The sequence below is a fragment of the Brachyhypopomus gauderio genome, chromosome 14 (assembly GCF_052324685.1).
Source record: "Brachyhypopomus gauderio isolate BG-103 chromosome 14, BGAUD_0.2, whole genome shotgun sequence".
In the NCBI taxonomy this organism is placed as follows: Eukaryota; Metazoa; Chordata; class Actinopteri; order Gymnotiformes; family Hypopomidae; genus Brachyhypopomus; species Brachyhypopomus gauderio.
The window spans coordinates 21,259,108-21,287,063 of record NC_135224.1 but is presented as its reverse complement, the minus strand read 5'-3'; the positions used below and the strand labels follow the sequence as shown (position 1 = coordinate 21,287,063).

The following is a 27,956-nucleotide window of genomic DNA, read 5'->3' as shown; positions in this document are numbered from 1 at the left end:
GATCAAATAATTTTATGACATTAATAATTATTTCACAAGATGATTTTATATTCATGGTGTTTAATAATTCAGTCAATAATAATATAAACTAACTACTTATAACTTAAGAGGCAGAAACATAACTTTACATTTTTCTTAAATATGTTGCTACAATTCAGTACAAAAATAAAGGCAGTACAATTGTAAATGCATACAATTACTTTCATACAGTTCAATGTTGCAATTTACAGGTACAGTCCTGGAAGTTCGACTGCTCCGTCGAGAAGGTCAGTGCAACGCCCGCTCGTGCTGGGGAGGTCTGCTAACAAACACTCAACCATGACACTATAGGCCATTCTTCTACACTGGCCTTGTGTTTGTGAATGTAAACACTGTAGCTAACGCTTCAAGGTTCTACCGTGAGTCCTGCTGTGATAAAACTAGCGAAACCGCCACGGTTTAACGAGAGGGGAGAGGGACTATTTAAATGCCATTTTCATCCGTGAAGACAAAGACTCATTCAGTTCTACAGAGAAAGTAGATGAAGAAGAAGAGTGTTCTTTTAGCTGTGCGTGGTAAAAGATTTGCGCATAGTAAAACGTGTTAAAATATTGCTTCAACCTGTCTGGAATGAACATATGCAGTCTGGGTGTAATTAAATGCTTCGTCACTCATTTGAAATGATTCGTCGTAATGAACTTAAAGAATTGTATTTGTTGACCTAAATGTTCTTTTGTTCACTGCGAGGTATTCGTGTCAAGACATGTATCGAAAGCGGCTAGGGTGCAGTCACAGTTGATGACTGTGTTAAACTGGAAAAGTCTGGAATGGAACGCCTGAATGTTATCTTTGGTAAGACTGGACGCTCTTCAAGGCTGTCCTTCAAGTTGCATAAAACCTTTGGCAAACCGCGGCCTGGAATGTTCCGCTTGTCCGTTCAAAGACCCGCTCGTTCACAAGGTTCAGCGGAACTAGGCGGCAGGAAGAACCCGTTTTTTTTTTTTCGTCGGACGTCATGGAAACAAACCACGGAAACAAGCGGAGCGGCGGGCCCTGGTTCCACCATGCGCCGCCACCCGCAGAGACAACATGGAAAAACTGCCCTCTGGAGCCGCCGAGAGACCAAGATGTCCGCTGTGCGGTCCCGTCGAGATGTCCTCTACGTGGTCGTCGTCGGTATTGTCAGTCAAAAATAAAGACTTCTCTGGTAATGTGAAAGGCATTTGAAGGACAGAGGTGAAGGCACAAATTTAAGCGGCATCCAGAGGTCTGACCGCTCGCCGGTTTTGGAGCGCTTGAGCGTTCCTCCCCTCCGAGTCCAGCTGTGGCGCCTCTCCCAGCTATCTCGGAAAAATAAGTCAGACCTTCTGCGGCACGCGGTTCACATCAAGCGTTCTGGTTGCCAGGAGCGACGTGCTATGATTTATCCCCTTGTAGAACCTGAAAGCAGACGAAATTATTGCCATCAAACAAAGTCGACAGGCCAATTACATGCTCAGACCGACGAGCTTGTTAACACGTGTTAATGTGCGATATTAGGAGAAGCATAAAAGTATACACCAGCGCACTTTATATCTGGGTGGTATAATTAACACCAGGCCTCTCCATATCGGAATAGCTTCATGCTGCATAGGGAAGAGTGATATGAGACTCTTTTTGTACATCGGAGAAGCACAGAGAATGTGCCACCGCCCAGGTGAGACGGACCTCAGCCCCAGGGACGGTGCCCTACTGTCTCTGGGTCCTGGATGTGTTCGGCTAAGCCACTTCTGGACTTCTGCCCTGCACGTACCCAAACAAAGAAGCAACGCAGAGTGCAAACTCGGTGCTGAACGCTGCGTGCTAAGCAGAGATTTCCTCTGCCCCTTCGTGCTGTCTGCACGGCCTTTATTCTCTGCACCTGGCCTTACTGCACATTTGAGTAACTTCCTTCAAGAGTAAATCTGACAGCTGTTGGACAATTCTGACATTTTAGAGTTAGTACGGAAACTGAAAACCGGAAAGTTTACTACCCCATCCATGTATTTGCCATCCTGGAGAATAATATGATATTTATGGTGGAAAACCCAACATTTTTGAAAAAGTGTTTTGGGTTTTCTCGCAACAGTGGAACAATAGTCGGTTTATTGGGGCTGGGAGGAAACGTTTGAGAAGAAAATACAGTCCACGAGTCTGAGGTTAGGCAGCCGGACATGTGCCAGTGGTCATCGAAGCATATAAATTCAGCAGTTTCAAGTCAGCTGACACAGCCAGAACTGAGTGGTGAGGAGGCACACCTACCTGGTTCCGGGTTTTGTGGGACTTTTGCAGCCAGACACGCCATTGGTCGTAGAGTTTGATGCTCATGCCACTGCAGCCGTAGGCACGCTTGCGCACCCATCCGAAGAACTGCTTCAGGTCCCGCCTCAGCGTGGAGTTCTGCTGGCCCGCCTTGGAGTCGCACGAGCCCGCCATCAAGCGCACTGCAGGGGCCGAACAATCACACGAGCGTCAACACACACCTCGACTTGACGAACGAGGGCTGGTCCCGTCATCGTTCCCGAATACGGCGTACGCCGCCCAGCTAAACACCAGCCGTCACAAAAAATAAACCCGGTTTTGCGTTAAATAAATAGCATCGTTTCTTTGCTCCAGATGTTTCGTGCGAGTTAGAGAGAAAGACGAGCATGGCGAGGAGTTAATCTGTTAATCTTCAGAAACAGTCTTTTGAGACAATTGTATCAAACGCTCTTCGCGGGTGCTTGGCGAACCGCAAAGTGGGAAGAGATGTACGAGATGGGTAATCTCTTTCATGTGCGGGGTTAGCTTGCTGGATTTAGCGCCGTCTGGAATGTGTATCTGATTAGGATTAGGAGAATGACCGCAGGACATGATCAGGAAGAACTGGTGTAATGGAGGCTGGATGATGTTTGGTCTGCAGTGAGCTTTTAACATGACTGCTTTTTTAAACATTTCTTTCTTGCCATTTTTCACACATTCTATTTTTTCCTCCTTTAACGATCAGTTTAGCAACGCGTCAAGAGCCGAATCATCTGAAAACTATTAAGGAGATCTGAAACTGCTTTTACTCATTTGAATTATGGGTAGTCCTGTTTACAGATGTGTACATAAGCACAAGATATTGCAACTATAGTGAGATGCATATTCATATAACCAAGACTCCATGCGGTTATTTAAAAAATACAATTCAACAATTCAACCATTTTTATCATTATCAACCATTTTTATCGTTTATCGTAGATTTTAAAAATGTGACAGAGTCATTGGGTCTCCTACCACTGTGTGGTGTGGACGCTGCAGTTGGATGGCTCCAGTCACTCCAGATACCGGCCTTCCTGGATCCCAGTATGCCCACTGGATTACATCGCACCTGGACAAAGTATACCGTGCCTGACCTCAGTCCAGCCAGCCTACATGAGGTCTGGTTCCCCATGTCATCGACCACCTGAGGAGGCAGAAACCAAAACAAAGAGAACGACATTAAAATAAACAACTACCACACATCCCTAATGTTGCCACACACATGCACACTTCAATGACAGAGCAAAGCTATTCATAGAAGCCCGCAAGCGAGCTAGCACAGGCCTGAGACAATAATCACCCCCTACCCCCTACTGTTCTCTCTCAGAAGAGGATCCAACACGAATTGGAGAGAAAAGTCAACACACACGCACACACACATATACAAACACCAGGCAGGGGCAGGAAAATGATACAGACCCATGTTTCAGCTGCAAATGGCTCTTCGCGGCACACTCCTACACTGCCCTGAGAGGAAATCTGTTATCTATTACTTCTTACAGATTGAGTAATTGGACGGGTGAAGACAGCACCAACGGCACACACACGGGGCCACAAGCCAAGCCAGCCCCTGTTGACTCCGCCCTGGCTAATTTCCCCTCGGAATACAGAATGCCGGAGCAGAGAAGAGCAGGAGTTCGAAATGCAGGAATGTCGCTCGCCTTCAAGCCGGATAATAAGGAGCCCCCCCTTCTCCATCCCAGTAATTATTTCCCAGCCCTCCCAGCATGATTCAGTCTGTCTTTGAGGGCCTTCTTCTCTCCCTTCCCAACTGGAAAACAGCAAACGCCCGGGAGTTTCACCGCAGTCACCGCAGTCACCACGGTCAAATGGATCGCTCTGCGATTCATCACGGGCCTGTCGTTAAAACCGGAACTCCTGTCGGCAACGGCCTCGTCAGGGTGCAGCTCCGCGGGCTTGAGCAGCCGTCTGCCGGAGCTGTTGACAGAACGCCGAAAGAGGGCGGACAGAGCGCGGCCGGGCGACGCCACGACAGAACCTCGCAAATAAAGGCCGGAGACTTGGGAGCGGTCGGACGAGCAGGGGTCTCAGTGACAAGTTAAAAAGAAACAAAAAGAAGGGGGTGAAAAAAGAGAGAATGGCGGCATGTTGTGTTTAATGTAACCCAACTCTTCAGCCGGCTTCAGAGAGAACCTGCCTGCTGATTGAAACCATATGAAGAACACGAAGAGCGTTCTTTAGTTTATCTGTGGGCTGTGCATCACCGCAACAGCAGGACTGGGAACCATGTGGTCTTCTGTTCCTGCTGGGTATGACATTTCAAAAAAGCTGGACGACTGTGAGCACAACTGGAGATTCCTGGAAGGAAACCATGAAGGATGAAGCACTGCCTGAAGCTTCTGGATCTGTGACTTCGCTCCAGGAAGGACCACACCACCGCAGGGTTTAGCATTTTTCCCAGCCTGAAAACACCTGAATCGACACGTCTGCCAATCATCAAGACATCCCCTTGATGACTGAACCAGTAAAAAGAGTGCAGTTATGTGAACCTCCCAGAGCTGGACTTGGAGAACACCGTTGGACTCTTTATTGTTTTTCATCTGGCTCTTGCAATGACGTTTGGTATGCAGCCACCAAGATATGGTTCTAGCTGGCTTTAAATGCTTCTCTAAACCTTAACCCACAAGATATTGTGTGTATGCATTTTGCAACTACACCACTGCAAATCCATCCAGAATTCTATCAAAATCGTATATCAGTATGTTTGTGTGGGTCTTCAGATCTTTCTAGGGCCCCAAGTATATGGCAATCATGAAATGTGGACACAGATTATGGATTCATCTAGATCAGGGATGTCAAAGTCAAATGCACCGAGGGCCAAAAAACCAAATTTGCTACAAGCCAAGGGCCAGACTGGTTCAATGTTTATTAAAACATATTGAAATGATTGCACATAGCCTATTGAACCAAGACCTAACACAGTGTTTATTATTTAATGCTTAAATGAATAAAGCAATATTTTCTTATGGATCTGTCAGTAATTTCAAGTGAAAACATTTTTCAACAAGCAAACAGATAAAAACAAACTTCCTTCAAAGAAAACATGTTCTGTAAGGTACATTAAATGAATAAAGTAATAAAGGTTTGAAAAGTGCTGGAATTTAGGCTAAAGTACTTGAAAATGCTTGAAATTTTAATTACTTCGTTTCACAACAAATATCTATTCCAGGACGAAATTCCATGGACGAAACATGAGAGAACGTGAAGACGTTAAGATTGGGCGTTTTGAAAATAAACAACCATTAAATAATGTGAATAAAAAGCGAATTATTTCGAATCATTTCGAATAGATGTATAAATATTTAACTTAATTAAGTTTAACGTGCTGGTGCGCGCAAAGTTACAAAATTCGAGAGGTGCATGACCTCGCAATTCGACAGCACGCGACGCCCTCGCCCACGGGCGGAGCCACTGCGATTACGTCATTTTCGCAGAGCGGACCCTCGCCGCTTGTGTGCACTGCAGTGACTTCGCGGGCTACCGTTGCATTGTGGGGAATGTAGTGTTTGTGCGTGCAAAACACCAGCGGGCGGCTGTGGCCTGCGGGCCAGTTCTAATAGTAATTAAATATCATCCAGGGGGCCATAGATAATCAATTCGAGGGCCGGATCTGGCCCGCGGGCCTTGACTTTGACATATGTGATCTAGATGATTCAAACCTCTACGCTGCTGCCTTATTCAGAATATCCCAAAGCTCAGTTTGCAGAGGACTTCATGTAATTAAAGTGCCCTCACCAACCAACACAATTCCTGTAGATTAATCATGACTAAGAATACTGTATCTATGATAGTGATTCCATCTACTGCTCACAGCAAATAATCTCTCCCCATGGTGCCACATCTCTAAACTGCTCCAATTACTAAATCCATTAACCAAAAAAAAAAACACTATTTATATGAACCGCAGAACTGTTATAATGCTATCATAAATAGCCCCATACATTAAATATAACCAGTTTGGGTGTATTCCCTTTGGCCATTTTGGGTAAATGGTATCAGGTTTCACCATTTTGTCTCCAGCTTTTTCCATTGTGATTTTTTGAGATGAAGTGCTTTGTTCTTGGCTGCAAACATGTGGCATGCTCGGTGACGACGGCTCCCCTTTTTCTCACCAATGTCTCTGATTCTCAGTGCGTTTCTTTTCAGATTATAGCCAATTTCTGGCCTAAGGAATTAGGGTGTTACAAGGGAAAAAGCAATAAATCTCTCCTCGTGGCCATAGAGAATGACACCTCAGTAACATTACCCCAGGATATTCCTGTCACCCCTGGGGACGATTTTACATACCCAGGTGTTAAAGTCCCCTTCACTGAGTACAATGGTTCACAGAGACAGGGAATGCCAATATTTATGAGTACAAATTGCTAATCGCTAATTAGTAACTACAAAATCCCAATCGCTGACAGTAATTTGGGGAAGTGCCCTCATGTTGGTCTGTCTGAACTATAGAGCCCTTGGTAATTAGGCGGTGTAGTTCTTACGTGCCTAAGGAAGTACACCACCTAATTTTCTGTATCACTGAGCCTTCAACACAGAAGCTGCGTAGGTATGGAGTAACGATGAGTCTGACCTGTAAGAGACAGAGGATATCCTCTTTCTACCCAATAAATCTACATCCTCTTCCATTAAATGTGATATCACCATGAAACCTTCTCCTTCACCTCTGCTCAAAAGCCAGTAAAAATATCCTCAGTTCTTTGTAGTCGTTTCATCAACCACCCACGATACCCAGTTCTGCCATACTGCTATACCAGAACCCAAAGGGCACCACCAAAGAGTTTCATATGGCAACCAACAGAAACAAAACAAGTTGGTCATATTAAAAACAAAACTCAAAAATCAATCAGTAAAACAAAACAGTGGACACATCATTAAATTATTGGAAGATCGCCCAATTCGAGTGACATTCATCAGTATGTCGCTGGGTGTTGCACAAGTACTGGTGAAAGCGTGCGTGAGCGGTTGTGGTCGTCGAGCGACACACTACCTTCCAGTCGGTGCTGTCCTCCAACCTGTAGCGGATCTGGTACTTGGCCTGGAAGAGGAAGTCCTTGAGGGCGGGCGGCGTGCCCCAGCGCACGGTCAGCTGGTCTTCCAGGTCTCCGACACGGCTCACCTGCACGTCCGGCGGAGGGTCGGTCGTTACTGCGAGAGATGACAGCATGACTTGGCGTGGAGAAAACAAAACGATCGGATGGCAGTCTGACAGGCTACGCCGGCAAAGCCAGGACGGATTTTTCTAGCTTTACAAGTTGCGAGAATTTTTACAGTTTCAAGTGGGGATATTAATTGTACACTGCTTGACTGTAAGACACGCAGCTGATGACATAACGAAAAATAGTTTTGGTGCGCTGCCGTGTAGCTAAGCGGAAGTGTTTGGGGTGGGGTAGGTGCGTCATCCTTCTGGCATTGCTGGCCAGACCCCGCCCTCTTCCTCCACCTGCTGTTCCCCCTCCGACCTGAGTCGACAGGTGTGTCCCGCAGAACTGCGATCTTTTCTCACCAAGGACGAACTTGCCCTCAGCGCAATGGCTTCTTTACATGATTTAAATCTTGTTTTTATTGGGTCCAGAAGTCAGGAGGTACTCTAAGATAATAACGTCCCGAGAGATTTCAGAGGCCCCCATCTTCCTTTCATTGTGTATCACTGTTTAAGCATAGCCCGAGGCGCCCCGTGGTATTCAGATTAGCAAACGCTCGTAAAACTTCCGTTCTCATGCGACAAAAAGCTCACCGCGGGTGGTGTGAGAATGCGGGAGAGCCGCCGAGTAGGTGGGGGTTAAAACTAGGGCTGGGCAGCTCTGTCAAGAGGGTGGGAAGGGTGGGAGTGGGGCAATTAGTCACGGGCCACCCCCACCCAGTTTTTCACACCCTCCTGGGGAACGCCCCTGGGGGTGGTGCCTGGAATGGGGTCGGAGTTCGTGCACTCACCCACGTCTAGGATGTCCAAGTTGATGACATCCGAGGTGGCGCTTCCCAGACGGTTGGAGGCTTCCACCCAGATTTCATAGGGCGTGAAGAGAGCGAGGTCCCTGGGGATGTAGCATGTGTACGGCTGCCCCGTACCATATTCTTCACACACCTTCTCCTGGCCATACCACCTGCGATAGAGCACAACGTCAGCTAAGCCGTCGCTCTGGTGTACAGTTAAAAGTAGGTGGGTTGTAAAATTAACCACTGAATGCTTCGACTGTTGAGCGGCTTAAACAATAAACACAGTGACTTTTCATGTACGTTCACCTGTGCAGAATTGCACAGGTGAATTGTTGGGGGATTAAACCCCAATCCTCCACAGGAAAGAGCTTGTTATCCACTACACAAATCCGACTGGATACCAAAACTCCCTCACTTAACCCTACCTACCTAAAAGGAAATACACACATAAAGAAATATCTTGTGCACAAGCACCGCTCTGACCAAGACCTGTAGCACTTGCCTGAGCTTGTACTTCAGTGTGTATCTGGTCTTGATGAAGGTCTCCCCCTGGCCCCCAGGGGCCCACTGGCACGTGAGGTCCTTGGTGTTCCTAGACCAGCACGTAAGGTTGACGGGCTTCTCGGGTGGCACTGGCGAGGCAAAAGAAAAGAAGTGAGTCACGACGTCATCCTGTTGTAGGTACACAGAACTAGCGTGAGATTTCACGAACCCTCGTGGAGGTTTCACGAGACCTCAGAAAACCCTCGGTGAGAACATTGCTCAACTCTGAAGCCTTATCTGCATCTGCCAAGCCAGAAGTGCATAAAGGAAAGACGTATGGGGGAACAGAGGGGAAATCAGAGCCTGAAAATAATGTCTCAACTTAAATATTTGCAACAACGGACGAGTGTTTTCGCCTGTCCCCCTCGATTAACTTCAGGACGTGCGCCAAGATTCCATTCAACTGAGAACAAAAGGCAGTGGAAGTGTCAGAACCGGACAGAGGCCCGCGTGCGCCGCACACACACACACACACGCACGCGCCGCACAGAGAGGCCCGCGTGCGCCGCACACACACACACACAGAGGAGACCTTAGACGGAAGAGAGATCTACCTAACGGTACACACAAGGTACACACACACACACACACACACACACGTGTACTGCAGAGACCTCAGAGGTGTGGAGATATCTACCTAATGGTACACACACACACACACAAGCGCCCACACACACACACCACACAGATAATCCAGCATGCACCGTAAAGGAGACCTTGGAGATAAAGAGTGATCTAACTAATGCATGACACATACACACACACACACACACACACACACACACACACACACACACATCACATCACAGAGAGGCCAGTGTGCACTGCAGACCTCACAGACTAGGAGAGATCTCCCTAATGGATGGTGGCACTTCAGTGCTTCTTACACACACACACACACACACACACACACACATTCTTACACACAAACACACACATCTCTGTCTCTACCTAATGGAATATGACATTTCACTTAATCACACACACACACACACACACACATGCACATATAAACAGTCCCGTGGTTCACTTTCTACCTCATTCTACATGCACACCCGTACACACATGCGCACTCTCTCATTATGACTTACACTGTCACACACATTTCTACACTGTCCTGCAGTCCCGCCCATTACGTCCTGTAGTCCGGCCCCTTCCGTCCTGCCACGCCCCCCCTGCCCTCTGCCTCTCAGGATGCCATCAAATGGAATTTTCCATGTTGCCACGTCTCCATCTCTCCAGTCGGGCCGAGCTCCTCTGCTCAGAACTGCAGAGTGCTCAGCGACTGTAACCTCACAGGTACCAATGGACGACGGTGCCGAAAGGCTCGCAAAACACACACACACACACACACGCACTTACTGCCCACGTAGAGGCAGGAGCCAGCCAGCACGTGCCCGCTGTTGCTGTGACACACCAGGTTGTCTCCGGAGCGCTGGCGTGACCCAGCGAGGTCCGTCAGTGTGACGCTGAGGGTGCTGGGACTCAACACGCCGTACGCGCTGCTGGGCAGACGCTTGCCGTTCAGCGTCCAGTAGAGGGCGCCGGCGTGCAGGCCCAGCTCCGAGCTGACCGTGCACGTGGCCGTGATGCTTGTTCCCATCCGCAGGGCCGGATCCTGGGGGTGAACGCTGGCCATCTCTGGAGGGGGGCGGGGCAAGGGGGCGGGACAGGGGGCGGGGTTGCAGACACAATGTTAATGAAGATCATGAAGACACATCCAGGTAGGTTTAAGTTTGAATGGCAATGTTATTACTGGAGACAATGGATAACTAGCTACAGGCAGTGCTGTTAGAGAGAATGAGTCTACCAACTGAACTGAACCTGGATATTTGTTTATTTATTTGTTTGTTTGTGTGCTTGGTTAAGTTTAAATTAACGTTTTGTGATACAGGCTGGCAGTGAGACAGAAAACACTCTGGATGTCAAATGGAAATCACATTATATCTGACAGTTTCAGATACAAAATGTGTTCAGATACCTACAAATAAATATGCAAGTCTGGTGGGAAAATGTTCTCGGTTGCTTTCATGACAAACCCTAGATCCAAACTGCTAACAAAAATGAGAAGATCCAGCACAACCGGATCTGGTCAACAACTGTTGTGTAATTGCACACAAATGCACCATTCATCATAATTCTGATAATCACGATGTTTATACTGGCAACTGCAATAACGTGCTTATTACACATCATAATATAATAACGCTTTCATATGGGTCAACAAACCTATGTTATTGTTCTTTATTTTATTATGTAAATATAAATATTTTATAAAGTAACAAACCAAAGTAAAACACACATTAAGAGATCAGAGCCCTTTGAGATACGCTTGAATTGGTATTAATTGTAAGCGCATTTGACCAAAGGCTTAGGCCCAGTCCGAAAATCAGAGTCGTCACGAAGAGCCTTTTTACTTTAAACACTTTGACGACAGCAGCAATTACGCCTATTTATTTTACGTGTCTGAATAGGAAATGGCCTGTAAAATATCTGTTGTTTTGATAAGGTCCCGTGAGGTAAGCCACGTATCCCTGTGATGACTGAGGAAACGGTGTAAACCGAGGCAGCGCTTTCTAATCCCCTGGATTAGCGCCGGATCCGACATTCCTGCTCACCATGTCACCCCCGTCCAGTCCCACCCGGTTTACCTCTGTTTACATTCAACGGAGGCCCAGTGAAAGCGGTTCTGGCGCTCTTCTGTTCAAACACGAGACGTGAAAAGGAGTGTCTTACAATCCTGTCATCCGTGGCCACGTTTTCAGGGGCTGTTAATTCAGGGGACGAGGGTGTGACTGTGTCAGACCTTAATGGGGTGTAATTAGTCTCAGTCTGACTCTCCCTCCTTCCTACCACACCTGTGCGTGTCACGGAAGGACACCACACGTTTATTCTCACGTTAGACTAAACTTTACAATCCTTTATCAATAGGATTAGCTTTGATTTTGCTTTCAATTTGAACAATTTCTGTTCCGCAGACGTAACTAAAACAATACAAGGGGCTATTATAAACAGGATGGGAAAAGCATTATAAGTGTTTATGTTAGGGTTACTTCATGCCACACATGGAAAACAAGATAATAACATTAGGCTACATAACATGACTCCCTCAGTAACCTTGGCAAAACATTGATTACAAATCTAAGAAACAAAATAAAATGTTAGGAGTTTTGTTACAGTTCATAAAAACCCCGAAGTGGACGTGAATTATAGCCTGTCCTCTAGAAATCCTCAACACAAGGGACAGTTTGTTATAAGTTACTACCGTTTTGCACCAGTACACCCAGACATTATTTTAAACGTATAATGCAGTTTTTATACACCTGTAGTGCATATATAGAAGTCACTTTCCAGGCAGTGAACTTATGATAAACACAAAACTGCAAAGTTCACTGATGCAAGGAAACTAGGAACGGGACACTGAAACTTTCTCTTCTTCCTTATCTGAAGGTCTATGTAACTATGTAACTTTTCTCTGAGCCTCCGTTTATGTGTCTCAGACTATTTATATATGTATTGCAAAACTGTCTTGATATATAACAGCTTTAAACAAAAAAAAAAACGCGCACAGTATCTTTACAGGCTAAGCAAGTTCGGGGAGAGTCCAATCGATGAAGCACCGACTCGAACACGAGCCACGACTCATATGTGGATCATACTCACGGTTCGAGGACAGCACACCGGGACCACACAGCAGGAACAGCAACAAGGTGATCATATTACAGTAGGTGATTGGTGTGTTTATATCCCCCTATTATAAATCCTCTTCTTCTTTTGGCTAATATTTCACACGAAAGCTGCGTGCGGACTCGCTCTCCTCCGTGTCGCACCAGGCGTCCTGCGGATGGTACCGAAAGCAAGAGTGGCCCGATTTCAAATTATATCTGAGATATGGCGCTGCGTTCGTGTTCTTCGTCCAGTTTTGTCATGGTTTAGCGTGGTGATCTTCACCGCAGCTAAACGCATCCAAGTTTATACATTACAAGCTCCTCCCTTCCTTTCCCACTCAATTCCAAGTTACCCCCCCCACCCCACCCCTCTCCTACCCCTCGTCTACCCCTCTCCTACCCTTTACACGTCCTCCAATACAGTCAACTTCCACACAGTCGACTCGGCTGTCCTGTTGTACCCGAGTTTCACAACCTACCTGAGAAGTTTACAAAAGAGCATGTACGAGAAACGGTTTGACTCGAACTTCTGATGCGCTTTACCGTATCCTTCAACGGGGAAGTGATGCTTACGGAGAAGTTTGTCATAACTCCATGCTGAGCTGTTTAGGGTTAGGTTTAAGTTTAGGTTTGTCATACGTCTTTCCCAGATTTAACCGTTGCTTTTAACTGTAGCCAAAAACAATAGAATGGTTATTTGCTTCAAGTTATTAATAAACATAAAAACTTCTAAATGAAATTTGTGAAAACTTCAACCAAAACATGATCAAAAGAAAAGTACAACAATTTAAATATGAGATGGAAAGTATCATCGCTCTAAATAAGAATAACTATTAAAAAGGTCTCTGTATATGGAGTTAGCAGCCCATGTAAGTGACATGAGCACAGTTTGACTAATAGCCCTGGGTAGTGTGTGGCAGGAGTCAGTGACTCAGGCACTAGCCCAGTGAGAGTGTGGACACTGAAACAACCATGACGCCTGGTTCGACCAGGGGTCAGTGCTCTACAATGGTGTGTGTTATCTGCTACAGACGAGGCTCTTGTTCAGGGCCACGTTTACCGCTCATCCCATGCAGGCCAATGTCTGGTAAATGAGTGAGTGAATTTCCTTTCCGGTTATTAGCCCCGTATGCCCAAAAAAGAAAGCTGCTATTGCAGCTCCATGAATGGGGCCAGCCACAATATATGTCTCGGAGAGTTAAAGCACTTCAGGGAAATGTGAAGTCATCCACGTGAATGACACGGCTGGAATCTGGATACTCAGACTCCCTCCCACACACACACGCACACACTTTTTACCCCTGAGTATTTACAGACTGTGTGAAGGTTTTTTAAACAGATTTTTTTTTGGGTGAAACTTTTGAAACACCCTCTTATGGGAACTGCGTTTTGAAAAGGTGCCTGTTGTAGCATATGATGAGTTGAGATCCAGATACCCTTTTAAATGCCTCTTTCAGGTTTTGGAAAGTACGACTTTTTGATCACACAGTATTCTTGCTCACTCTTTACCAGTGTGTCATAATTTTTATGTAAATCACAATAAAAACATGAGTCTTAAAACTCTTGCTGAGGACAGTGAAGGCGTTGGAAGGGGTTAGAAGTGAACAGCAACATAAAGATAAATTCATTCATCAAAACTAGATGAGGTCAACTATCATATATGACTTCCATCCAAGATCAAACAATGTCCTTGACTGTTTTCAACTGATATGCTCAAAATACTTTTGGAGTGCCCACTGTATGTGGTGTAGACGAGCAAGTAGACAAGTATAGCAATCTCTCCGATAACCGGCACGAATGAACTAATAGTGGATTAGAAAGGTGAAGTTTGAAGACTTCGGTGCTTGGGTTAGGTGCAGGCAAAAAAAAAACAAAAAACCCAAATTCAATGAAGGCATCTCCAGGTATCTCCAGGCCCTGGCAATGAAATTTACTTTCAATAAAACTACATTTTATTTCTAGTTGTGCCATAACTGAAAGACATGACCTGTTTCCGATTTCAGGACAACAGTCTACGTCAAGCATTCCAGGGTACGAGTTCTTTAAGATTCTTTGGTTATGGCAACGTGGATTTGAGCAGTTCAGCGTTCCTCTGGTTTTGTATGAATGTAATTGCCAGAGAGCAGCAGTACTGCGTTCATAGCATTGACATAAAAGCACGAGGACATGCAGGCGGTTTCTGACTCGGTTTTCTTTAAAGAACCGTGAGGCTTGAAGGAGTCTACGGCTGTGGCTTTAGTGCAAAGTGGGATTTCACGGTGTGGGACTCTGCATTAAAGGTTCTTTCACATCTTCTGCGTCTTGGTCTTCTTGTAAGGCCAGAAGCCACAATCCCTGGCAAGCCCACTCTACGCGGCTGGCGTCCCAGGACCGAGGCCTTGTGCAGATTTCTCGCCCTCGTGGCTTTGGATCTAAAAACATCTCGTTCGTGTTTCGACCTCCGTTTAGAAGTGAAGGAGGGTCGGTGGCCACTTGTCAAGATACCGTCAGATAATGCAGCAGCTTGTTGTCTCTAGGGTCAGGGCTCCTGCGTAGTGAAATATCACAGGCCATCACTGTGTTCTTCCGTCATCGAGCTCGACTCCCTCAGTGCTGCAGGCCCTGGTAGGACCAGGTGTAAGCCGTCAGCAGTGATTGATCTCACCTGGCGTTCGCAGGGTTCTCTCGCGTGTAAACCCGAGGTGGTGGGCTTTCACTCACACTCTGTGGCTGTTGCAATGTATGGAGTTAATCACGAGCCAAACTGCACAATGCAGGAGGAAGCTGACAATATACCACATTAATAAACTTTTAACGATCCTCATGCTGAGGATTCGCCATAAGTGTATTACCAAAAAGAAAAACCATTATGTCTGAATTTACGAGGCCATTCATTGTCCAGAAGCCCTCTTTAAGACAGCACAACATGAACCTAATGAGACAAGGGAAACGTCGGTTATCAGGACACAGTGATTTAGTGGGAGTCCATTGGCATATGGAACACATTATCCCACCGTAAAGTTTTCTGGGGGGGGGGATTTTCTCCAGGACACGGGGACTCAGGCTCAGTTGTAGAGACTAAACGTCTTTGGCTTCTCACTGCAGGGGTGTTCGGTCAGGCTGTCGTGCCGGTGAGGTAATGGTGATTACCCAGGGGAGGCGGACCCTCGGTCCGAACCCACCTCGACAATACTTTCCCCAATCAGCGTGGCCGACATGGACGGGGCTCTTAGGGCCGCCTCGAGGGCGCGGGAGAGGCTCGGCGCTCGGCTCGCCGTAAATCACGCCGTTTGTTCGTAATGTGCGGAGACAGCCAACGACCCCAGTGGTGCGGTGCTCGTTGATTGGAGGGGGACCTTGTATTTGAAATTAAGTCAGAGGTTTCCAGGGTTTGGCCAAACTTGGCTTAAGGGCCCGTAATGCTTGCTCCTCATAGGGCTGTCGGTGAGAGACGGGGTGTGGTTTAGCGGCGAGGAAAGCCAAAGAAAGTGAAATCCGATTGTTTTTTTTGCGAAGGAGCTCCCTTTGCGTAGTTACCGACTCCGGCAAAGCACCTTTGACATCCACTGCAATAATGCATGGCAGATGTGTGTCAACCATGTCTTCACTACTGCTAGGACAAAAGGCTGAATAAGTCAAACAAATCTTTCTTCTGGGCAATCTAGATGATAATCTGATGATGCGTCAAGTGTGTTGTGTGGTGCTGACCAACAATAAACCAAGAAATGATCGTTTCTTTGCTTCTGTTGTCCCCATGCCAGTTTTTATCCATTCACCAAACTTTCTCTCCCCACTTGATCCTATTCGTTGTTCTTTTCTCCGTAATTCAATCGTGTTCTTAAGTATTTGGTCCACTGTACTAAGGGCTTGGGAAGGCTGTATTGCGTGCCACAGTCAGGCAGACAAACATCATGCATTTTCTTTTTCTTTTTCTTTCTTCTTTTTGCAAACACGGTGTTTCAGCACCAGGAGTCTTCTGCTCTTGAAGGGAAGCCACTCATGGTTCTACTCATTTGATCTTCTTTTATTTGTCGTACCAAACGTATTTATTTGGCAATCAGCTATAATGAGGCAACTGTCTCCAGTTTACTGCTGATTTACTCAAACTACAGCTCAGCATTTGCGCTTCAAAAGGCCTGGATAAAATTACCGGCAGGCTAAAGACGCGTGCACGAGCCTTTGCCAAAATGCCTCTCAGAACCATCAGACCGGATTTGCTCTGCAGCTGCGTGTAAAAGCTGCATTTGTACTGCCCGGGCTCTCCTGTTCTTTTCTAAACAAAGATCATAGCACCACCGCCACAATTTATTACAACGAACATCCACGTACTAACACGAGAGTGGTCACATCTGTCACGTCCTGGACACCATCGCAGGCCAGCACGTTGCTTTTTGCGCCTGCTGACCACTAGAGGGCAGCAGACGCACAGTTAATCAACCCCACTACTGCATCAACTTTCATAGCGCTTGCAAACCAATAAACCGTATATTGACTACACTCCTGACTTGCAGCTTGGTGTTTTATTATTATTACGTGTAGACCATGTTGAACTGCAGGCTGAATGAAAAGTAAACGTTGCAGATTGTGAATGCTTGCCGTTTAAAACAGCCCCGTGGGGCCAGCTTTGTTTCAGCCTACTTTATTGTCTCGCTGCTGTGTAAAAGGATTTCCTCTGGTTCCTTCTGCTGTTCAGGACGGCAGAGATGCAACGTTCACGCACGCATGGAAGTGTAAACTAACACACCTAACACATCTATGCTGACGCGCATCCACTCTAAATCCGCAACCCACTGTGTAAGAACTCGATACTGTATAATTAACGTGGCATTATGAATTACTTTGTTCTACTGTGCATCTTCGCAATACTATGATGGGCGAAAAGAAAACTGTAGCCAAGCTCTCACAAAACGTGTTAAAGATTTAATGTAAATGGTCAACTCAAACAGCCTTGTGTGCCAAGCGAAGAACACTTGCAGATAATGAAGCCATGTAGCAAACCTTGCTGTGTTTTGGGTGTGTCTACAATTGTGTTTAACTCTCTCTCTCTCTCTCTCTCTCTCTCTCTCTCTCTCTCTCTCTCTACCCCCCCCCTCCCCCCGTGGCTATAAATGGTTTCTTCGTCTTGCCCTTCCCAGATGGAATTTAGATACAAAACAATAATCCTCTTCAAGTTATTCAAAACTGTGACAAGATAGAAGTCTTCAAAACAACCTCTGTCAAAACAAAGCCACACAGGGGTCAAAGGTCTGGGTGTAACCCACCAAAAAGAACTTCCAAGTACCCCAAACAACATTTACTCAAAATAATAGAATGTCCCCTGTGCTTATAACAACTGGCTGACAAGAAAGAAAGAATCTTTTAATCTCATTTTTATACAAGTGAGCAATTGAGGGTTAAGGGCCTTGGTCAGGGGCACCTCAGTTATGGCCTCAGGTCTGGGAATCGAATCCATGACCCTCCGGTCACAAGACCAGTTCCCTAACCACCAGGCCACGACTGCCCTCACTTGACCTGCGTTATTTATTTATTTACACAGTGAAACTTTACGGAACACTGTGATACCTTTCGGTACACCCTGGACGATGAGTTGTAAAAAAACGTGATCTAGAAGCTGTCATTAGAGAAATAAAACCAGACCCTCCTGACGTTTCCGGCAGGCTCAACCCAAGGTTTGTCCTCTGGCCTTGGGTGTTTGGTCTACAGCGCACTTCAAACTTTAGGGCATGTTTTCACTGTAAGTGTCCTAATTTGCTGATTCATTGCTGTAGAATGCCACTTGGAGGGTATTCGTGTTCTGACTCACAGCAGTTTCAGGGCGTTGTAAACCCTAACAGTTACTGCAACCTTTGAAGGTGGTGCCTTTCCTGATAGGTATATATTTGGATTTATTAGTATGGTTCCTGTACCTCCCACACTATAGTTAATTCCAATTAATAAACCTTTAATGGTCAAGAAACAAAGTAACCAATACTCAGTAAAATTAAGAAGGCAGATTAACAGGTCATAACCTGAGAATAACAGGTCAGAGTCTTTATTGTAGATCAACATTGGTGTACAACTAATTCATTATATATTATGTGATTTTGCATCCCAGTCATTCATTATGTGATTTCGACACCTTTATCAGAGTGTAAGAGTTCTATTTTTTAAAGATTCCCTCAACCTTTGCAGAACACGGCCAGTTTGCGGTGTCATCCTATATCCACAATTCATCCAGCACTTTATAGAGGCCCTTTCAATATTTGCCGGTATGCGTGTTATCTCTGAATTTTCAAGGTCTTTCCACCAACTTACACACTTACTTTTGGAGTTTTTTATATATTATTTGCTCCTACACCTCATTTGGCTATGTAACTAGCCTAAAGTGTGTAACCCAGGTTTGTCTCAACCATTAGAAACGGCCCATAGTTGATTAAAAGCAAACAGTAATCTCGCTGGTCTACCTGCGCGCACCTGTTGTGTTTTGATGTATAGTTTGTAGGCCTACTACAGTTTACGACCATTTGACAGGATTTAAACTGTACAATTACAATCCAAATTTCAGTGTCAACAGTGTTAGAAGTTATTAGACACCCGATGCCTTAATATTAATTGTGGCCTACGTGTATTCATTTCTAACAAACTTAGTCATTACGGCTTGTTTATTATACAGATGCTTTTTTTGCATTAACATCAGTGGAGTGTTTCAGCAGCCCAGTTCTAAGTCGCTGTTTTGTTATTAGCCGCGCCCTGCTCGCGCGACACGAACCCGGGCTCAGTCGCAAGCCGCGTGTGTTGTGCCGCCGGTACGCATCCGGGTACCGCATCCATCCACTTTCACTACAGCTAAACGAACCGAAATAAAACCGCCCAACATCCCTTTGTCATATCTGCCATGTTTCGAGAAGCAGATTACAGCTCGGCGCTCCTCGACGGGGGGATCTTCACTTTCGCTAGTGGTGAAAACGCTCGGAGGAGAGAGGCGCGCGCGCGCCGAGCCCGTGACGCAGTCGGTCTGGGCTGCACCGGTGCGGAGTTGCATCGTCATGCTGATGTCGAAATCGTGCGAGCGTTTGGTGGAACGCTGCCAGTGCGTGCACTACACCGTCACTGGACAGCTGGAGGGATAGGTAGGTTTGTAAAGGTGCATGCACAAGTCTTGAGTTGTTTTCATTACTAGAATACAAATTATTATTGCGCATTTCGGTTAGGCTACACCTTCGGTCTATCATGAACGCGTGAAATGTTTTAAAAAGTTTAAGAGCGATTGATATTTGGCACCACACTGTGTTTACGAGCCGACTGTTTCTGCGCAGTTTCCGGTGAGTGTTTAGGCGCTGGTGAAATGTAGTTTGCTGTGCAACGTTGTCCAGAATTGTCGCGTGTTTACGTCGGTACATTATTTCTATGAAGGAGTTCGGTGCTGCTCCACTTTGGCTTAACTCCGACTTTCAGGGTGTCATTTGTCGCAGGCAGTAGCTCGCACCCCTTTGTACTTATATGGGAAGTACTTGGGACGTTTCGGTTCCTTTCAATAATTTATGGTTAAGTTGCAGTTAGCCATAGACCTACACTGGAAAAAAAACTCAAATTTTGCTCAAATGTATCTAACGTTTGATAGTTTGTCTAAACAAAATTGTTGTATATGACAATGCTCAGTGTGCCGTGCGTCTGTCTGCTCGTCGGTTACAACGACTAATCCCAGCAGACGTATTTAACTTACATTGAGCTATTATCCACTCCGGATGTGATAGCATCCCGCTGTAGTCGCTGTACGTGCAGTCGAGCGTGGGAAGACCTCTGTGTGTGTGTGTGTGTGTGTTGGGCGTTTTTTTGGGGGGGGGGGGGGGGGGGGTGGATTCCATGGAGTCTTTTCTGTTTGTTTGTTTTTTGAGAACTGATGCATCACCGCCAGCCTCTGATAAAGTCTAATAAAGCATCCTTTGGCACAAAGACGTGGGCCGACATATTTGCCTTAACGTCACAAGTTTATGAAGAGGGATTTTTATCTGGCGGTAACTTTACTAACGCTCCTTTGACAGGTTTGTTATGTGGCCATTTGTACAGTGACGTGAATGTCATGCAGGTCTGGCTTCTTTGTCGTAATGCTTCCTGTTATTTTATAAGGTTATATATTAACCAGTGAGTCTTGAGAGTCTGTACTAGTCTACACTTTTAGTAATGTTTATAAATTGAAAGAATTAATAATTACGCATTGAAGTAACAAGGGTTCAACCATTTGTTTTTGTCTGCATGCACAGACTCTTAATAACTGGATTCACAGCCTACTGATTCACAGCACTTTTCTGAATCCTTGGGACACTTCAGTGTCAGTCTGGCTCCCCCCCCAACCCCCTCTATCTACAGAAACGTGTTTCAACAGCTCTGTAACTCTGGGGCTTTGGGGTTATATTATAACCACACCAACGCCACGTGACCCTCCGAGTGCTGCGTCCGCAACACCAACGGGACTGAACGTTGGCCCGGCCACACGACGTACGTGTCTTTCCTGGTGCCGCGGCCTCGGGTTGGTTAATGAGTTAATGAGTAAGCTCTCCGCTTCGGGAGGGAGGAACCGGTGTCAATATACGCAGCGGCCATCTCCATGTAGGGCCGTGAGCTTTTACAGCCCAGCTGGGGTTGGCGGCGCTCGCGATGATCGCGTGTACGCGACAAGCACTTGCACGAGGGCCACTCGGCGTGTCGGCCGTGAGTGTTGGGGAGCAAAGTCTCTTCAGCTATACTGACCTTCAGCAAACAAGGTCTGAAATCCAGTGGAGGTTCACCGTTCACTGCCAACTGCCCTCCGAGGGTGAGGGATGGGGGTCGTCTCCGTGGAAACCCAGTATCGGCTGGGTCCGAGGCGCTCACACTGGTTTGTGGTATTCAGGAAGTCACTGGTTGGCTTTGTGCATGTGGGCGTGGCCTCCCTGCCAGCCGTTCTTGAGAAAAGGGAAGTGAAACATGAATCAGCAAAGTACAGGACACCAAGCACACATATGATGTTTGTGTGTGTTGGCTTAATATTATTGACTTTTATGAAAATTGTTTATTAAGCTTACAAAACCATTTGTAGTATTACCGACCAGCTTACTTATGAACTCACTGACTTTATTTCTTCCTTTTTCCATTCCTTCTTCAGCTCACAGACCAGGAGTTGTAGACACCCAACTCAGTGAAGACAGGACTGGGCCAGGAAAACGGCCGAAATGAACGTGTAAGCCTAACATCTGGAGAACTGACTACAGTTTTGCACAGACTCTGAATTCCTGTCCGTTAGTGGATTTGATGTACTGGGCCACGAGAAGATGAGCGCTCATCTGTCCAGAGGAGTGGAGTAGAGGTGATGTCTTTGTGATTCTTCCCTGGCAGCTTTCTCTGGATTCTTCCAACGATGCCCATTCGATCCCAGAGGGTCCATCACCATGCTGGCCTTCAAACCATACAGACACGGCACAGTTCTCCATCTCCCCGCGACCACCAGTCGTGTCTGTATTTCCCAATGACCCGCGGTTGGGTTTAGACCGTTTGCTCTTCCCCGTTCCGCAACCCGTTGTCATATCTCCACCCCCGAGGCCTCTAGAGAATGATATGTCCAAGGAAGAAGAAGCCCACCAAGGATGAGGACTTCTCAGCCATCGCAGTGCCCTCCATGAAGGGCCATGGTTACCTCGACTACACCATCGAGAGCCACCCGTCCCGAGCCCTCGAGCTCATGGACGAACTCCGACACCACGGGCTGCTGTGCGACCTGGTGCTCCATGTGACCTACAAAGACATGGCAGTGGATTTCAAGGTGAGAGTTTCCAGGGGTCGGTCAACGAGAAACGAAAGCGTCAGGGAGCAGGCGCTCGGGTCGGGGCACAAGTCAGCGCGATTTGATCCAGGGCGGGGGAGGGAGGGGAGAATGAAACCGAAACCTGACCAGAACTGGTTCTGTAGCATGTGAAGTGTGGTGTAGCTGCAGATACAGGAGCGCTCTAGCTAAACCTTTTAATAACGAAAGCTGCTTTAGACCACTTGTTAATCCAAATTAGCATTAGCGTTTAGCATAGCGATCCTAGGGTTAGCCTTGGTTTTGCACTTGTGTTGTTTGCTTCGTTCAAGCACCTGTTGTGAGGCTGAGACCAGTTTAGCTCTGGATCAGAAGGGCGTGCATGCGAGGCGAGTGGTTTCAGGGCACGTCCCGCGCTCTAGTCTGGTTATGCCCGTCACGGACTTGCGCCTACATTTCCCAGGTGCACAAACTCGTGCTGGCCGCCTGCAGCCCCTACTTCAAGGCCATGTTCACCAGCAACTTCCGGGAGTGCCAGGCGTCGGAGGTGACCCTGCGGGACGTGTGCCCGCAGGTGATCGGCCGGCTGGTGGACTTCGCCTATACCTCGCGCATCACGGTGGGCGAGAAGTGCGTCCTGCACGTCCTGCTGGCCGCCATGCGCTACCAGATGGAGGACGTGGCCAAGGCCTGCTGCGACTTCCTCGTCAAGAACCTGGAGCCGTCCAACGTGGTCGGCATCGCCCGCTTCGCCGAGGACATCGGCTGCGTGGAGCTGCACCAGCGTAGCCGCGAATACATCAACACGCACTTCAGCGAGGTAGGTGTGGAGACGGGCGATTTGGGTGCCATGATGGTGGGGGGGGGATATTGACGGCTGCATATTGGCCAATAGCACGAGGAACCGTGGTAGCTTGGGGGTTTGAGCCGATTCAGGAAATTTGATTCTGTTTATGCAGCGTATGAGCATCCTAGTTAGGCAGCCTAGGTAGGCATCCTAGGTAGGCAACCACAACTTGTTGCTCCCGCCGAAGCCCATCATAACCGAATTAATTAGTCACCAATTTGGTGTTTTTGCCTACGATCCTGCATTGTGTGAGGATTTTAGGTAAAAATCAGGCCTGCCATGTCGAGCGGTGTGATACCTGTCTGCTTCGTCCCAGGTGATCAAGGAGGAGGAGTTCTTCAGCCTGTCCCACTGTCAGCTGCTGGAGCTCATCAGTCAGGACAGCCTGAAGGTGCTGTGCGAGACCGAGGTGTACAAAGCCTGTATCGACTGGGTGCGTTGGGATGTGGAGGGCCGGGCCCAGTACTTTCACGCCCTGCTTAACGCCGTCCACATCTACGCCCTGCCCGCCAAGTTCCTCAAACGCCAGCTGCAGTCGTGCCCCATCCTGAGCAAGGCCAACTCCTGCAAGGACTTCCTCTCCAAGATCTTCCAGGACATGACCCTGCGGAAGCCCCTGCCGCCCCCTCCGCTCCGGGGCACGCAGCTCATCTACGTGGCCGGCGGCTACCGGCAACACTCGCTGGTCACCATGGAGGCCTTCGACCCGCGGAGGGGGGCGTGGCTCAACCTGGCGGGCATGGCCACGCCCTGCAGCGGCCTGGGCGCCTGCGTGCTCTTTGGCCTATTCTACGCCGTGGGCGGGCGCAACCTCTCGCTGGAGAGCAACGTGGACTCGGCCGCACTGTCCTGTTACAACCCCATGACCAACCAGTGGACCCAGCTGGCTCCGTTGAACATGCCCCGGAACCGGGTGGGCGTCGGGGAACTCGACGGGAGTATCTACGCCATCGGGGGCTCACATGGCTCCACGCACCACAACACTGTAGAGAGGTGAGCATCATATTTCCACAGAATACATACTGTATATATATGAGAAGAAGAATCTAGGTACTTTCCATTGTACCTTAGTAAGATATGCAGAAATTTACACAAAGATAGAATGTTTCGGACATTATGTTTCTTTGTGAGATATCTAATATATATGAGATTCCTCTTTTGCTGTGGTTTTGCTGATTCATTTGTTTAACAAGCATTTTTTTCTAGTTATTTCCTGGTTTCTTAACAGGATGTGCTTGTACTTGATGAATCAGCTCACACCAGCATGCAGACATTTTTAGTAAACAGGAGCCTTTAAATAGCTCCGTCAATCACACAGAATCAAGGCCAAGTTTTTAGGCGAGACTTCCCTTTCAAACCTGCTTCCAACTGAGCAGTAGCAGAGCATACGCTAATTTGTTTGGGGTATGAAATGAGTTTATACAAGCTGACATACTTTTGCAATACTGCACAATAAGTTGCTAATCCGTTCACCTGTCTGAATACTGCCAAATGTCAAAACAAAAGTCGGGTAGTCTAACTGGAAATGCGTTTTGCCTTGGTTAAATACTAGGTCACAAACTAACCCCAAACATTCAACTCTCTGTTACATCCTGCTGAAGAGCAATGGTTCCAGTTAGCAGAAGGTTTTCTCCAGGTTTTAGGTCCAGTTTCGTACCGGCCCAGGCTTTACATCTTTTTTCCTGCAGCTTCGGAACGTTTCGACTCGGGAAGCACGCCCTCTAGGAACGGGCTTCTCAGAAGTCTGTTTTCAGTCGTAGTAGTTGCACTAGACAAACAGGCTTCGAGTTGCGCTGTTTCATAACCAACATACCAGAGTCGAGCCATCCGACGGTACCCTGGAAAAGCAGTCGGACCAGGTTGCAGGCGGAGTAGTCGAAAGGACGGCACCGCCCCTGTGCGGCGATGACGCTGTGTGTTTATCTCACGTGCGTTTTGATTGTATGTGCTCTGCGATTTGACCCCACTCCTTAGTCACGTCCACCTGTCAAAGGTTAATCAAACGGGGCCATTTGCTTTTGCGTAAGATACTTTCACTGTACACGCCGAGTCACTGCGAACGTCACACAATGGAAAAGGTGCCTTTCCCGCTGCCTTCCTGCACACTGTGAACAGAACCTGAATACGATTGAATTAATGAAATGCATAACTCGGCAATAAAAACGCCATCCTGAACTCCGGTATTGCAGATGCTTCAGAATGTGTCCTACAGATAGTGTTTATTTTTTCTTTGCTTCTCTGAACGGAGCTGACCCAACCTCGCTAAGAATGCCGTCGGTCGAGGTGAGCGTGCAGTCCGATCCAAAGCAAGAACGTAGCAGAGACACTAACGGCATATAAAGCAACCAAAAATCGCTTTATCGAGAAAGGAATTTCAGATATGGGGATCCTGTAAAGTCTTGTCCCTCGACAGCCACTGTAATGAGTCTGTTTCGAAATGGAAGCTGGCTCCTGCAGCCTTGGGGTTTCCTCCTCGAAAGGCCACGTGGTCGCTCGCACGGTTTTCGGCAGCTTGTGTAACACAGCCTCGTGCCGCAGTCAGACTGATCCTAGGTCGTCATTTATTGAATCCTGCTGCAGGATGTATTCCAGCTCAGAAACCTCTGTGAGATATCAGGAAATGGACACTTGATGGAGTGAGTGCTTCAAGAATATCGGCATATTATGGATAAGGCATTTGCTCTTGTGCAAATAAAAACTCTGCATAATAACCACAGTAATAATAATAATAAGCTGTTTTTATTCATTGTGATATTTACGTATTTCATTTATCATATTTCAGTACAGATGCTTTAAACATACCAATATAAGATAAATAAAAAATGGACATGGAAAACCAGTGGCGAAAGAATGAATAATGTGGAAATAAATACAGGCGTGCAATTTCCACCCCGAATGTCACGTGTGTTTTCACAGATACGATCCGGAGGCGAACAGGTGGACGTTTGTGTCGCCCATGTCGGTGGCTCGCCTCGGGGCGGGAGTGGCGGCGTGTGGCGGGGCGCTCTACGTGTTGGGCGGCTTCGACGGCGAAAACCGCTGGAACACGGTGGAGCGCTACCAGCCGGACGCCAACACCTGGCAGCACGTGGCCCCCATGGCCACCGTGCGGAGCGGACTCGGTAAGTGACCACAAGCGCCCCACCCTCCCCGGGCATGGGGGACGGCCGTTTTTGCACGAGTGATGTTTCTAAACCCATCAACTCCTCTGTGATGGTGCTTCCGCACAGGGGCAGCGTGCCTGGATACCTTCCTGTACGCGGTGGGCGGTTACGACGGCCACGCGCAGCTCCACACCGCGGAGAGATACAACCCCGCCCGAGACGTCTGGGAGACGGTGGCGTCCATGTCCCACTGCCGCAGCGCACATGGAATCACCGTCTACCAGGGACGGCTCTTCGTGTTCGGTGAGCCCACGGCGACAAGAAACTCGGAGCTCTGCGTGCAGTCAGGCGCTAAGCAAAGATCCGCGATCCACTCTTCTCCCCCCGTGGTGTTTCCACAGTGAAATATAAGCGCAAACGAATTTGTGCATTTGTCACACGCGTCAAACCCCCTTCCGAGTCAGCAGGGGGTGCTAGTCAGTCACTCGGAGGTTTAATCAGCAGTGCAATCCACTTACCTCCGTTATTCTGCCTGTTCGAGGCGCCTCTGTGTCTGCCCAGCCAGAGCTGAAAACTTTTAGATGTGATTACCTAGCTTTACCTAGCTTAGATAGCAGCTTGCATTGCATTTTGTAATCTCTTTATTCATATGTTGAATTAGCAATTGTAAGTCATGTTTATCTGTATGTGTTCGACGTGTATCCAGAACTAAGGGTCAATTCAGTCAAGACTTTTGTTTAAAAGTTACTAATGAACGTTCCATATGTACCTTCAAGGTGGCTTCAACCAGGGCGGATTCGTGTCCAGTGTGGAGTGCTACTGTCCGGGGAGCAACCAGTGGACGTACGTGACGGACATGCCTGTCGGGCGGAGCGGAATGGGCGTGGCCGTAACCATGGAGCCCTGCCCGGGCTGCTTCCTGGAGGAGGAAGAAGCGGTGTGATTGGTCCTTTTGAGTGGACTCTGACACGCCCTCAAAGTCCAGCCATTAGCCCAGTCAGGCTAGGTAGCGCGGGGACTGCTTTGCCCTAGAAAACAATTCCCTCATGAAGATTTCAAATGGTTTCAGCACTGCAGTATTTTAGACAAGTTCGCTGGTCACAGTGTGCTTGTGTGTGTTATTTAGAAAGCAATCACTGGACTCCTCACACGATTCTCTAATGAGAATACACTGCCTCTCAGACGTATACTGACTCACTGTCTGACCTCGGAAGACTCAATCTTAATCAGTTTGTTCTGTATATGTTCTTTAAATATCTAACAAAAAATATTGAAGGTTCATATGGACTCAAATTATTGTGTGTTTTTACTCTGACCATCCTGTGAAAACAGGACCTATCTGTGAAACTAGTTTTTCTAAAGATACACTGAGCCGAATTGACAATCTCATATTTTATGAGGTGTAGTATTTTTCATAACCACTAGGTGGAGGGCTATGACTTCCGGAATGGGAGCACTTTTAACACACGGTTATGGAAAGCGCATGTCCAAAGGTTCGGCGTGGTTTTTATCGTCTTTTCCCCTGTGCTTTTTGTATCAAAGATACATTTTAATCAATAAATAATAAATTAATTATATTCATATCAATCTATTATTTTTAATACTTTTTAAAAATCCAGTTAAATACAAAGATATATTCTGCAATCTCATAGGAAACATCTGCCTATTGGGAACCTCTACCTGCATCATTCATCGGCCACTTTGTTAAGAATGCCTATAAAATAAGTAGTTTATATGTGTATAATTACACTGCAGCCCATAAACTGGTGTGCACGCCACATCACATCGCCTGGTCGGTTTCTGATCACATCCTCTTACCAGATATA

At 47.1% G+C, this 27,956-nt stretch overlaps 2 protein-coding genes across 3 annotated transcripts; one reads left to right on the top strand and one right to left on the bottom strand.

Annotated features, from left to right (window-relative positions):
• Nucleotides 1–43: 43 nt before the first annotated feature.
• Nucleotides 44–21,628, bottom strand: crlf1a (cytokine receptor-like factor 1a). 2 transcript variants are annotated; one of them, XM_076972058.1, is made up of 9 exons: nucleotides 21,499–21,628; nucleotides 21,153–21,346; nucleotides 10,141–10,419; nucleotides 8,738–8,867; nucleotides 8,233–8,402; nucleotides 7,289–7,446; nucleotides 3,256–3,424; nucleotides 2,260–2,441; nucleotides 44–1,419 (listed from the first exon to the last, which is right to left on the bottom strand). In XM_076972058.1, the coding sequence occupies exons 3-9, from the start codon at nucleotides 10,415–10,417 to the stop codon at nucleotides 1,396–1,398; spliced, it is 1,110 nt and encodes a 369-aa protein (XP_076828173.1). In that variant the 5' UTR covers nucleotides 10,418–10,419; nucleotides 21,153–21,346; nucleotides 21,499–21,628; the 3' UTR covers nucleotides 44–1,395. The 2 variants fall into 2 exon arrangements, with proteins under 2 accessions (XP_076828173.1, XP_076828172.1); XM_076972057.1 differs by lacking the exons at nucleotides 21,153–21,346; nucleotides 21,499–21,628 and adding an exon at nucleotides 12,442–12,758.
• A 362-nt stretch (nucleotides 21,629–21,990) lies between these two features.
• Nucleotides 21,991–27,711, top strand: keap1a (kelch-like ECH-associated protein 1a). The gene is made up of 6 exons (XM_076972056.1): nucleotides 21,991–22,200; nucleotides 22,643–22,999; nucleotides 23,343–24,019; nucleotides 25,943–26,148; nucleotides 26,257–26,433; nucleotides 26,907–27,711. The coding sequence occupies exons 1-6, from the start codon at nucleotides 21,991–21,993 to the stop codon at nucleotides 27,071–27,073; spliced, it is 1,794 nt and encodes a 597-aa protein (XP_076828171.1). The 3' UTR covers nucleotides 27,074–27,711.
• Nucleotides 27,712–27,956: the final 245 nt, after the last annotated feature.